This window comes from Erithacus rubecula (assembly GCF_903797595.1).
Source record: "Erithacus rubecula genome assembly, chromosome: 4".
Lineage (NCBI taxonomy): Eukaryota > Metazoa > Chordata > Aves > Passeriformes > Muscicapidae > Erithacus > Erithacus rubecula.
Window position 1 is genome coordinate 21,221,927 of NC_136686.1, and position 13,840 is coordinate 21,235,766.

The 13,840-nt window shown below is 37.2% G+C and overlaps 1 protein-coding gene across 6 annotated transcripts in view; it reads left to right on the top strand.

Moving 5' to 3' along the window:
* The window catches only part of NAV3 (neuron navigator 3), a 502,425-nt gene that overhangs the window by 362,721 nt on the left and 125,864 nt on the right, over nt 1-13,840 (top strand). For 5 of the 6 annotated variants that reach the window (XM_079304164.1, XM_079304162.1, XM_079304161.1 and 2 more), the window contains 3 exons: nt 1,953-2,021; nt 4,718-4,857; nt 11,798-12,833. In XM_079304164.1, the coding sequence (XP_079160290.1) occupies nt 1,953-2,021; nt 4,718-4,857; nt 11,798-12,833 (1,245 nt within the window). The remainder of the gene's footprint in view (nt 1-1,952; nt 2,022-4,717; nt 4,858-11,797; nt 12,834-13,840) is intronic. The other variant, XM_079304165.1, reaches the window with a different exon arrangement.

Genomic DNA, 13,840 nt, shown 5'->3' on the forward strand with positions numbered 1-13,840 from the left:
CTCACTCTTTTTTCCCATCTGACTTTCTGTCTTGATTATACTGTGTGTCATTTCACCTTTTACAGCATAAACGCATTATGGTTTTATTTGACAATTTTTCTCACAAATCTCTTATTTTAGTCAATGCAGATAACCAGCTATTAATTTCTAGGTTCCTTCAATTTAAATATGTTGGAGAAAAAAACATGAGAGCTCATCAAAAGTTGGGCTATTATACCAGACACAAGTGTAGCAAATTCAGCAAAACCACTTTTATCACATTTGCATCATGAGTCCAGACATTTTTAAGAAATATAGCTGTAAGTTAAATATAAATTCATTGTACTAAAAATTAGATAGACAGAAATCCATAAAGTGTAATTATTAGGAAATTGTTTTGGTATTATTATAAGTAATGTATTATATTATTATAAGTGATATTATACATTACAATATCCACATAAGCTATGGTTATATAATAAAGCAATTTTTCAGCATTAATCTCAATATATATGTCAGAGAATTGAATGCTGCTTTTCTTATTGAATTATTCCTTTTTGCCCTCTTAAGACTAAAGTGCTCTTCTTTCTTTTATATTCATGATAGCAAATATGCCATTTTTAATTGGCAGGATCAGAGGCAGCTCTGAACCTTTGTTGGGGTTTAATTTAGTAAAGTAGCAATAATCTCTCATCCCATTTTAGTCTCACATTGTGTCTTGTTTTGTGCCTTTTAGCACTGCAGTGCTAAGGAAGGGAATACCTTTCTTACCTGACAGCTTTTCCCACCCGGTTTACACTCAGGTCTGGCTGCTTCAGTGGACTGGCAGAAATTGCTTAACACTGTTCTGGTAGACTCAACACCACCAGGTGTTTCTAAAAAGTGCTGGCAGTCTATAAAGCTGGGACTAGAGCACTGTGGTTTCTGCTGCTACTCACAAGAATTGCTGGAAGATGCAGAACTGAGAAACAAGACATCTGTGACTATCAGAGTTTTTGCTTACCTAGTTGTCCATGTCTGCCTTAATAATTCAAGGAATTTGATGTTGTGATTGCACCTGGCTTAGGCACCTGTCTACAGCCTTGGACTGTGTGCATCTCAAAGGATGCACCTGTCTGTGGAAACTGAAATTACCTGACAGAAAGCTGTACCTAGGCCATACATTTGACATATCCCCTATGCAAATGTCTAAAAGATTAGAGGAAATAATTTGCTGTCTAATAATGCCAAATTGTTGGGTGTCAAAAATTTTAGCCCTGTAGCATAGCAAGTTTTCTGTTGCAGAAATGCTACTTGGATGCCTTAATAGACAAAGGTGCATTTTCCCATGGAATTTCACAGGGAGTCTAAGCACATGCCAGGACTTTCTTAATTCAGCCTCTGATTCACTACCTGGGTCATCATATACATGACCTGAGTGTAACAGTAATAAAATTTGTGACAGGGTGGTTCTTCCATATAGCTCTACTGTCAGGAGGGTCACCTTGCTTTAGCAGGAATTATTTCTGAGTCCACGTTGAATTTGGTATATCAGATTTGTTCCTTAGAGCCCTACTGTGAATGCAGTCAGGTTGGTGGAGAGACCAGTAGGAGTGTATTTGTGCTTAGTGCTTTTCACAGAGAAAAAAAAAAACAAACAACAAAACCCACAATGTTTTAAAGTTCACATTCTCTGTGAATTGAGCTATACTTCAGGAATTCAGTCATTGTGGAAATTTGCTCACTTTTTCTATTCATAAGATAATTTCTAGCAAATGAGACATTTTATAACAATATCCATTATTTTATAACCTGTTCATTGCATCTCATAAAATCTTCATGTTTACATTGTTTCTTATTGTTGCCAGTTAATTTGCCTTTTCTATCCATGTTCAATCTGCATTCATTAACTCATCGTTTGCTGGTAAGTGTGTTCTTTCTGTACATATTCAAAGAAATTCTTTAATTCAATTTCTCTGTTTCTTCTCATACAGTCTCACAGCCAGATATGCAACTCAGTCTAATCACAGTGGAATTGCAACCAGTCAAAAAAAGGCTTCTAGGTCAGTTAAATATCTCTAATTTATTGCTTGTTAGTGATATTCAAGCAAGTATATGCCCACTGATATTTTATCCTTTGGACTTAAGCAGACACTAAACAATGTGCAATTTTTGTTATGTGTGCAAGCTTTGGAATGATGAGCTTTGCCACAGAAAAGCCTTGTATTAATTGGCTTTTGGCCAATTGGCTGATTTGTACTATATATTAGCAATATTTCTGGTTGTTATGTATCCTGCATCTTTGTATTCTGCATGTAAAATATTGGATGTGAAAGATTAGTTGGTGATTTTAGTGCTCTGTACTTTCTGGCTCAATTCCTGAATTTAGTCATGAGTGAAAAGAAGTCTGGGAGTCCACCCCAGTTCTCACTAGATGTTTTGCATATACAGCAAACCCACCTGAAAGTTTGAGTTCACAGAGTCAAGTTTACACAGAAGCAAAATAGAGCAGAATAAAAGCATGACTTCCGAGACTTCTGCTCCATCAAGAGTAGCCTGCACACAGTCCCCATGAATGAGAGGCTTTGTTATGGCAGTGAATTTGACAGAACTGTGTGTAGGAGCTGACTTGTTTCAGATTTTGTCAGTACTTTTAGTCTGTCATTTCCATGAGCACTAAAATCTACAAGCCAGATTGTGGAAGAAAGAAGCTGAGGTCTAAAAGCTTACTCTGTTTCTAGCTTCTTTTTTTTTTTTTTTTTTTTTTTTTTTTTTTTAGGGGGGTGGGAGGGTAATTAATGTGTTCATTAATTATACCTTTGTTGTACAGTTCATTGGTGAGACTAATGAACTCTGAATTGCATAATCTACAATAAAGATTGCATTTTGCAGTTTAGAACACTAACACAATGTGAGTTGCTGGTGATAGCTTGAAATGAGCTATACCACGGTCCAGTTGCTTTGCACCTGCATTTATAGGTCTTCATTTTCCTTATTGCTGATGCTCCTGTCTTGTCCACATTCAACATGTCAAAGTTAACAGTCTTATTGTCTAATACTTTAAATCTGTGGCAGTGTTTCCGAAGCCTGTTCAGAGGTATGTGACTTGTCCCTTACTTGTTATACTCTTTGCATTTCCTTAGCTGCTTAACATGATTCTGCAAGAGCAATGTAAAACCTGAATTCAATTAAGAAAGTCAGCAAATGAGGTAAACTGGAAAGTGTGTAGAGAAAATGACCTAATGCATAATGTGCTGTTTGTGACAAGTTCTTGAATTCTGGCATACAGAATATATGCAGAACTATTTTGTATTTTAACAGAACAGATTAATTTCTAGTGTTGCACATGCCTTTTCATTGCTTTTGTCATTACCTTTGACAAATGGTCTCAGGGCTCTTACTGCCTGTCAAATTAGGGTAATGAGAAGGAGCAAATGGATTTTTCAGTTTGTTTTAGTTCATTCTTCAGGGAGCAGAAGATCACTTGAATTCATGGGTCATGGTAAAGGTTAGCATGTGTACAGCTGCAGAGCAGAGACAGTCTGCTCTGGGTTCAGCACAGAGACTAGCAGGGCAGGCTGGTGGCCAGAATGAGCCATGAAAATTACCAGTGGATTAGTTCTCTGAGGTTTAAACTGGTAAAGAAGAGAATATGGAATTGTTTACATATGTTTACAAATGAAAGTAAAATTATTTGAACATTTCTGTTATCCCAGTGGATCAAACAAAGAAAAAACTTTGGAAAAAATTAAATGCTTTGTACTTCTTCGTAATGTGATTTTTTTTTTTCCTTCCTTCTAATGCTGTTTTTTTATAATACAGTAAAACTAACAGAATTTGATAACTCTTGTATAATTTGCACTGCCATTACTAAAATCATTCCAATAAGCAAGAAACAGAAGAGATGCTCTTCTATGGTAAAAGCCTATGACTGATTTGAGCAATTAGTTTTGTCTAAGAAATAACAAAACTTGAAAAAATTTGGGGTACCCACACAGGTGCTGCAGAAAGTTTGAACTAGGCTTGCATTAAGGAATCTTACAGCATAAAACAAATTGAAAAAGATGCAGGCTTGCACATGCCAGAAACAACAAGAATCTACATTTTTTCCTTAGCATAACCACATAGTAAGGGTTCAGATGGTGGCAGCAAATACTAAGAAATGAACTGCATAGTCTAAATACATCTGTATCATCTAGATAAAATAAGTACTTTCAATCTTTTCATTTAAAAATTAAAAGTTGGAAGTATTTTAGCCAACAGCCCTCTGAAAAATAACTGAAGAAGATAACTAAAAAGGCAGCTTTTACGCTAAACACAACTGTGAAAAATGTAATAGAGTAAGAGATACAAAATATTTCTCAATTATGTATTGCTGTGCTTTCTAATCTATTTATTTAGTATTTCCTCTCCAAAAGTGACATTAATAAAGGTTCATATTGCACTTTAATATTTGTTAGGGTGAATCTGTTTTAGCAATGTTAATGGCAAATGCAAAGCATCTTCTTACATGTCTTGTGACTCTAGAAAGCATCTTTTTTTCTTTTTGTGTGCATAAGGATAAGCTTTAATTTTCATTTGTGGAGTCTAACTAATTTGAATCTTCCTGTTTGTTGTTGCTTCCTGAATTCATTGGGTTTAGTTGGTTTAAAATTGTGATCTGATATTTGCACACTGTCTCCACTATATGTTGCATTATTAATGACATATAATTAACAGATTTCTCACTGGTTTCTTACTGATTTTCTCACCATTCCAGGCTTCCAGGACCCTCAAGGGTGCCAGCTGCAGGCAGCAGTACCAAAGTCCAGGGAGCTTCCAATTTAAATCGGAGAAGTCAGAGCTTCAACAGCATTGACAAAAACAAGCCTCCACAATATGCAAATGGAAATGAAAAAGGTAAGGGATTAAAGTTACTAAGCTTCCTCTCAGTAACACACAAGAAGGGGAAAAAAAAAGGAGGGTCAAAGAAGTGAATATGGTATTTATACTTGGAAAGGAATACCTATGGAAATACGGGCCTGAATTAAGACTTGTGGTTCAGTTCGGATTTAAGTTCTGGTATGAAGACTTTAGAGATGTTATAATTATATTTTATCCATTTTTGATGGAAATATCATAGGGTAACTTCTGCAAAGTAAAAGTTAATTCATATTGGATGCCTTATTTGGAATAAGATCATATCTACTCTTAAGTAGACTCTAAGTCTACTCTTACCCAAAGGAGTACTGCCATCATTTTCAGGGGATTTGGCATCTTATTCTCTAATACAGAAGAATCAAAATATTATATTTGCATCAGAATATTAGATCTATCAATTCTGTCAGAATGTGACCATGTGTGTGGGTATAATACTGAATAAAGAATTCGAAGTGAAAGGAAATTTTGCAGGGATTTGGAGCCATTACGACAACAAACTGAGTACCCTGGGTCCTTCCGTTTCTCTCACCCTGACTCTATTTTCTTGGAAAATGTGCCTCTTCAGGCTTTATCTCAAAAAGAATAATGCAAAAATGCAGCTTTCTGAGTTGTGTAACTAATCCATCCCCTTCCTCCCCTTCTTTTTCCCTTTGTGTAATGAACAGCATTTTATTCATATCTCTGGGTTAGAACCCAGTTGAAAATGATACAATATACATAGTACCCGTTTGCATCCTTGGGGTCTGTGGGAGGAACAAGTATGCAGTGAATGTTCTTCATCCAAGCAACAGGCAGCTATCCAGATTTTTTTACAAAAAACTGATGAACATGCTTTGCCCCTAGCTGTATCTGGAGATATAAAACCATCCTTTCAATAGTTATTTCTTTATTTTTACTATCAGGATTGAATGTTTCACATAGTTCTATAGTGGGTTTTATTTTATCAAGGACTTGTTTGTGTCAAGACAACCAAGCTAAAACTAGAAAAAGATCAGAGTGAAGACTGAGCACGCACTGTATAGTTCACAAATGCAATAGTGAAGTTATGAAGCAGGAGATGTGGCTACTTGAGTGAAGGTATGTACAGCAGTTTAGGTTTTAGAATTGCTTCAAAATGTTGACATGTTTGCTACTGAAATATGTGAGAATGAAATTATTCAAGGTGAGACATGAATGTAGATAATAATATTCTTAGCTCATTACTTGGAAACTGTCTTTTGACTGCTAAGGCTTGCATTGCACTGTACATTTATGTGACTTTTTGCATTATGTATTTCTTTCCCATTTCTTTACAGCAGAGAATGAGAACCTTTTTTTGAGTTTTTTAGTGCAGTCACCACTTGCAAGAGAATAAGGGGTGGCTTTTTTTGTAAAGTCAAACAATTAATTTTACAGAAAATAGAAGATGTAATGCTGCTTATCTATAGAATACTGTATTTGAGATTTTTCCATGTGTTTTTTTTTTCCTATTGAAACAGCAGAATGGATGAAAAAAACATTAATCTTACACGATAAAGATAAATACAAGATTGTCCTAAGGTGTAAAGCAGAAGTTCATTAGAGAAAATGACTGCTGTGAATGCAAGGGTAGCAAAGTGATATTCTTTCATAATTTCCTAAAAGAACAGAAGAACTTGTATTTGAGTACACTGTGCTCTACTTCTCCTAAAGAGAAAATGAACCACCATGCTATATTTTGAACTTAGTTGTTATAGTGACTAATTTTTTTAATATTAAAATGAGATTTACAGTTACTTCTTGATATTTCAAAAAGTATTTTAGGATGCTCTGTAACCTGAGGTTTTTGAATAATTTGTTTAGAAACTTCAGCTTTTACAATAGTAATAATATAAAATAACATAAAAACCGACTTTTTAAAAAATAGTGTCACCATACAATAAAAACTGATATTTCCCTACAGTGCAGATAAATAATAGACCTTATACCTCAATTTTTGCTTCTGATGCACATGCTTGAAACAATATAACTTTACCAGCTTTTTTTTAACACATGCACTGTCTATATGCCCTAATTTTTAAAACAGAGAGATGACTTGAGCTAATTAAATACCTGTTAGATATTGGGACCATCAAACCTCTTCAAGGACCACTGTTGTTATATTTTTCTCTGCCGTACATCTTCCTGTATGTGCAATAAGGAGACTTCAGTAGATATATACAGCATAAGATTCTTTTTTAATCCAGCTGTAAGTAATACCTGTAATCCATTCCTGCATAACACAGTCACTCAGTCACAGTGTGAATTGGATGTGCAGCCACAGAGATAGAGGAGACCTGAAGGTGATCCAAAACAAGATGTGATATCAGCCCCTTACACTGTATTACATTATTTCGTGTCTCATTGATGTGATCTCCTTTGAATGTTGCTTAGGGAGTAGTTCAGCTCAGTAGGAAACCTGGCTCCCCTGAGTAAATGCAGGTTTGCTCTTTACTAAGCAGAGCAGTTTCCACCAGCAGACCCAATCCCATGTGTGACACTGTGTGTAGCTCTGGTTAACTCTGAAATACAGAGTGCACCAAAATATTCAACAAGCCATTAGCTCAAACTCTTTTGTGGAGCTTCAGTGCAATTCTTTTTTTTTTTTTTTTTCTGGAATTTGCAGCTTACAGATAAATTTTAAAGAGCATGCCTGCTTTCAGATTTATCTGTCTCTGATAAAAGAACATAAAGATAGAAATAAAACTAGGAAAAATTAAACTATTTAAAGAAGTAATTATTCAGCATGCTAATGAGGTGGAAAACCAGTGCATTTTGAGTACAGCAATGAAATAATGTTTTATTAAGTAATTCTTGCCTTATTTTTAAACATATCTTTACGCCTCAGATCTTAGAAACAGTGTGTTTGAACACTAATGAAGGTCTCTATGTCATGGAGCTGTATTTCCAGCTTTTCAATATAATTTAGTGATATGATATTTCTGTTTTCTCAAAACTCAATTTTAACAATATTTATTATTTTGCCTCTATGAACTCTGAGAAACTCTGCCTTGGAACTCTGTTATGTGATGATGCCGATGCAAATTGTCCCTCTCTGGGCAGTATGTACACCTATAGCTAGTTTGTGTATATTTCTTCTGGTGCCACTGTTTTTCCAGTTGTCCCTGGTGGTGTTTTCCTCTTGTGCTGATAAGGGGTATCTATTTTCTTAGCATAGTTTGAAAGGGAGAGTTGACAAGCTGAATTATTTCAATCTCACTAGATAGATTTCTCATTCCTTCAAACTTTCTTATAGTAATCCCTTGCAACTCTTCTATTTTCTACTAACCTTCTTTATAGTGACTGAGTAAAAATGGACAATCTGGACACCTGCCTGCTACAGAATATTTAGATTATCATAAGTAATTTTGCTGCAGTGGAGGAGCTGTTGTTAAGAGGTTGTCTTCTCCAGCAGCACAGGACACAGTAAAGGTCACAGATGAAAAGACAAAGGAGGTTGGTTATGTACTGGGCCCAATTTCAGCTCTTCACATGTCCTTTATTTGTTCAACAGCCTATGAAAAGTGGATTTGAAAATGTCTGTTCGATCATCATGGTCTTGCTGGGTTATGATAGAAATTTCTCTTTTTGCACTGAACATCTGAGGGTGTTGTGTTTCTGCTGAGGCTGAGCTCTGAAGCACTGAGTTCTCAGGCAGAATGCAAAACTGTTTTCACCAGAAGCTGACTGTGCATCTCAGGAATAAGGGGCTAAGCCCAAAACAGAAGACTGAGTTCTTGTACAATTTAGTTTACAGAAATAAGAAATCCTTTTCATAGGTTGGGTTCATTCTGTCTCAAAATCACCACAAGGTGGGGACAGGTTTCACATAATGAGAAGCTAAAGCCAAGCCCAATTGAACACACAGAAAGCAGTTAATTGTGCTCATCTTCAAGTAATGCATTTGTGCTGGAGGTGGGGGGGGGGAAGATCTTTTAATTCTACATCTTTAAACATACAGACGGGGTGTCAATATTTCCTGAGAGTATGCAGTTCACATTCCTTGCAGAAATATTAAGGATCCCTTTAAATTGAAGATTAATGGCAAGTTAAAATTCTCTGTAATTTTTTGGTTTTGTTTATGATTTGTGACACGGGGATCAAATAAATACCAATGGGTCCAGGTACCTGTATTTTTTTTGCTATATATGTAGCAGAACAAGCTGCTGATGAAGCAGTAAATACTCTTCTTTTTACATTTCTCCCCTCAATGAGTTCAATATTTTACAGCTGGAAAGATGGCAAGGCAGGCATTCTTTTTAATCAGAACACTTTTTTTTTGCAGTAAAGCTAATAGCCTGAAGCCATAAATATGTAACATAAGTAATACAACAGAATGTAGTGACATCCCACTGTTCACAGATTGTTACATGTATTCTACATTAGCTTTGCATATTCTTATGCATATTCTGCTGCAAACCTATTGGTATAGCTTAAGACCCCAATCCTCCTGTGTATTTAGGGCTAGCTTAGTGCAAGGCATGATGCGTGCGAGTGCACACCCACTTTTGAGCTATCAGCCCTGTGGCTGTCTCCTGGTATAAATTAAGAAAGCCTGAGGGTTGCAGTAATTTCCAACAGCTGTGGTTGGCCCCAGGCTCTCTTACAGCATCTGAGGCTCACTAGAGAAGCACAGGGGCCCAGCTGTAATTCCTGCCTTGGTCCCAAGGAATCAACTACAGCTGCCCACCAAAGGGGCTCCGTGGTGCAACCTGGAGCCCAGGAAATCTGCTGTAACTTCACCTGTCACAAAAAATACTCTGAAGCAACCTTTACCAGTCAATGTTTTCTTGCTTAAAACAAGATTTGCCAGAACTGCTTGAAACTTTTGTGAAGGTGGAATGAGCTCATTTACTGAACCACAGAATGGGTCAGGTTGGAAGGGACCACAGTGGGTCATCTGGTCAAGGAGGGTCATCTCACAACACACTGAACATGGGTTCATCCAGATGTTTTTGGTATCTTCAGTGAGGGAGGCTTCATAACATCTCTGGGTTCCAGTTCTCGGTTACCTAAAGAGGTTCTTCCACATATTCAGGTGGAATCTCATGTGCATCAGGGTCTTCCTGTTGTCTCTTATCTGATTGCTGGTGCCACTGAGAAAAGCCTGACTTAACACCTCCCTCTAGATACTTGTGTACTAGTGTACTTGTGTACTCTAGATACTTGAGGGTTCTTCTCAGTCATCTCTTCTGGAGGCTGAATAAGCCCAACTCTCCCAGCCTATTCTTGCAGGACAGATACTCCAATCCCTTCATCATCTTTGTCACCCATGTAGTGCTGTGGCATTTGCATACCAGGCTGAGGAGCTCACAAAAAAAATGCTGAGCAGCTGGAATTACATAGCATCTCTATTAAGGTGGAGGTGATAGGCTTAATGGGATTAGCTGCTAATAGCGTTAAGCAAGTAAAAATGTTACATGTTGTCATGTTACTTTTGTTCAGATTTTAAAAACATTTTAAAACTAGAACTTCCTAGTGCTATTCAGAGCAGTAAATTTTGCCATGTTCACATTCTCTTTGTTAAAGAAAAAGCAGTTTCACTTTCAATATTCTCAAAATCCTGCCCTTCCTGAATGTACTAGAAGCCTTCAGACTTCCTGATGAGTAGTTGAATCTTTATTTGAGGTTTAGACCTGAGACTGCAAAAATGAAAATGCTTCATAGCTTCATACTCTGTGCTGAAGGGACAGCTGTCCTCAGCATTCTCGTGTGTGATATTACTCAGACAAGTGTGCCTCAAGTTATGAGATAGTATGTGTATATACAAAGCATCAAGCACTCTTTTTGTCACTACACAAACTATATTTGCACTGCATGTTTCATGGGTTTTTTGTAGTACAGAATTCAATATACTATAGACCAGTTTACATCTAATTCCCCAACAGTCCCAATACTGAATGGCATGGCAGAATATATCCAATCAAAGAATATATGTCAGATGCTGAAATAGCTATGTTCCACATGATTTGATTGCCATTACCACTTAATTTCTCTGGTGTTTCAGAATGATTGTGTTTATATACTCAGGTAAGTCTTGGGAATCTGAACTCCATACAGAATAACTTAATCCTTTCATGCATTGGTCTGTTTCACTTCATAAGGCTAGATGACAAAAATCACAGCTATTAATTGGCATAGTTTGATTACTGCAGAAGGAGCTTTGTTCTCATTCACTCTGAACATCCACTGAAGTTCCTGGATGATTCAAGTGTAGTGAATGTGCCTCACCTGAGTTCAGAGCCTAATCAGCTGTCATTGCTGTATCCATACAGATGTTGTATCTGTAATTTTCAAGTACTGACACTGGTGGAGTTGTTGATAAAATTATTTTCTACCTATGAAAGTGTACTGGGATAAGTTCCTGAAGTGAGCTGTTAAATATTGTTAACAGTACCTAAAACAAAAAAAAGTGTTGTCACTAGCCTTTTTTGCTTTTACAATTATTGATTTTATCAATTTAATTTCAGTACTACTAAGTCCTCCTCCTCTTTCCCAAAACCTTAGCTTTCTAGCACATATTTTTCTTTCACTAAACATCAAACTCCTCTTTGTCCAGTTTTGTTTTTCTGCCATAATTGCAGCATTCTTTTTTTTTTCTTCTTAAGTGTTTTGTTATGAACAAGTGATTGAAAGATTAAAAAATAAAATCTTAACTTGGAGACTTGATCTGCATGATGAAATTGTTGTAACAAATGTGTTTCTGAGGCTTTCTTGGAATTGTGAAAGTATCAAACACCATGATAATGGAGGAAAGAAAAGTGTATTCTATCAGCATCCTTCATGTTTGTTGCACATATAAATTATGTTTATTCTAAATCACATATAAGCGTGTTTTCAATGCCAGGGGAGTATGACATCACCTTCAATCAGGAGATGGGACAGTAACTATACCGCTATTTTTTTTCCTGTTTTTAAGCAGATTCACCAAAAGGCCCTCACCCCTCTGCAGGCATGAATGGAAATGTGCAGCATCCCACCAGCAGCGGGCAGCAGCAGGTCTCTGCCATACCCTCTCCAAGTGCCAGCAAGCCTTGGCGCAGCAAATCCATGAATGTCAAACACAGCGCGACCTCTACCATGCTGTCCGTGAAGCAGCCCAGCCCCGCAACCTCCCCTACTCCAACTTCAGACAGGCTCAAGCCACCCCCTTCTGAAGGTGTGAAGCCCCCTTCATCTGGACAAAAATCTATGCTGGAAAAATTCAAGCTGGTTAATGCTAGGACTGCTCTGAGACCTCCTTTGTCACTGAGCTCAGGACCCAGTGACAGCGGGAGAGAGGATGACAACTTTTCAGAGTGTGGTGAAGTGGATGTCTTAAGTGGTGGGGTGAACAGCGGCGGCTCCACAAGCAGCAGTCCCAAAGTATCACCGAAATTAACCCCTCCGAAAGCTGGCAGCAAAAATCTCAGCAATAAAAAGTCTCTGCTACAGCCAAAGGACAAAGAGGAAAAGAACAGGGACAAAAACAAAGTTTGCACTGAGAAAGCGGTCAAGGAAGAGAAGGATCAGGTCATTGAATCATCTACAAAGAAGAGCTCAAAAATTGCAAGCTTAATCCCAAAGGGAAGCAAGACAACGGCAGCCAAGAAAGAAAGTTTAATATCATCTTCTAGTGGGATCCCAAAACCTGGATCAAAGGTACCAACAGCAAAGCAGAGTGCTTCCTCTGCATGCACAGGGAGTAAGGAGGTTGAAAAACTGAGGACTACCAAAGGAAACCAGTCCCAGTCAACACCAAAATCTCAGCTTAGTGACAAGGCTTCTCCTTCCTCTGGTCTTGCTTCTTCTGAAGGGAAAGAACCAAGTGCTGCTCTGACCCCAGGGTCCTCTGTCGGTCTGTCAGCCTCGATGGCTGCAGGCAGTGGCCAAGGCACAGGAAATGGTGTGGTCCAGCTTCCTCAGCAACAGCAATACAGCCACCCCAACACTGCCACGGTAGCTCCTTTCATTTATAGGTAAGATCGTGGAGGAAAATTGGGGCTTGTGATACCATTTAGAAAGAGAGCTAAAATGGATAAAGTAATGGTTGATCACGCTGTCATCCCCCAGTTTCTGTCACAGTATAATGCCAATGTTTTCCTAATATTATTTTTTAATTAATGTTACTGTATGAACAATTTCTTACAAGAACTCCGAGTCTTTACCTTGCACAAAACCAATCCACTTCAAATATTTGTCATTTAATATTCAGGATGTTTTGATTATAAATACAGACCATGTGGTACATTCTCTGTGCTGCTTTTGAAAGGTCACAGCTGAGTCAGGTTTCTAATGTGAATATTCTTGTTTGTATTCTAAGAACCTTAACATCTATTTGCTCATATTCAATAATATTTGCTTAGAATTCACTATTCTTTTCAAATATCATAAAATAAACTCCTGATGTTTTCAAAATGTTTAACAGTACTGATGGATATTTGAGGAATAAATATATCCTATCTTCTACAAGTATTCAAAAATACTTCCACAGTTTGTGTAGACAGGAAAGATTGCTGTTTGGAGTTCTTTTCCTGTTTAGTTTTCTCCGTGAAATAGGTGTAGATTATCTCCTTGCAGGCAGTTAATTTTTACAGGCAATAATAACTCTTCAGAGGGCCAAGGCTCTGGAAAAGAAGAATGAACATTTAAATGTATCAACATTTCTCTGAATTTATTTTGCTATATGATAGAGCAGTTGAAGAGAAGCTGGGAGATTCATTGCTGTACAATTCAGAAGACACAAAAAGTTTAGAAAGATTGACAGGCTGATTTGAATTATGTTTTCAGATGCCAGCTGTTGGAGGGATTTAGTTACAGTTGTGGGTAAATTTGACATCTGATAAAATGACATTAATAAGCAAAATACACTGCCAGTTTTTGTTAGTGACTAGTACTCTGGATAATCTTGGCTAAAGATTAAAGATGTGATGAAGTAGGCTCTGAGGAAGTATATATATCATTACACACAACTAAACACAGCTTC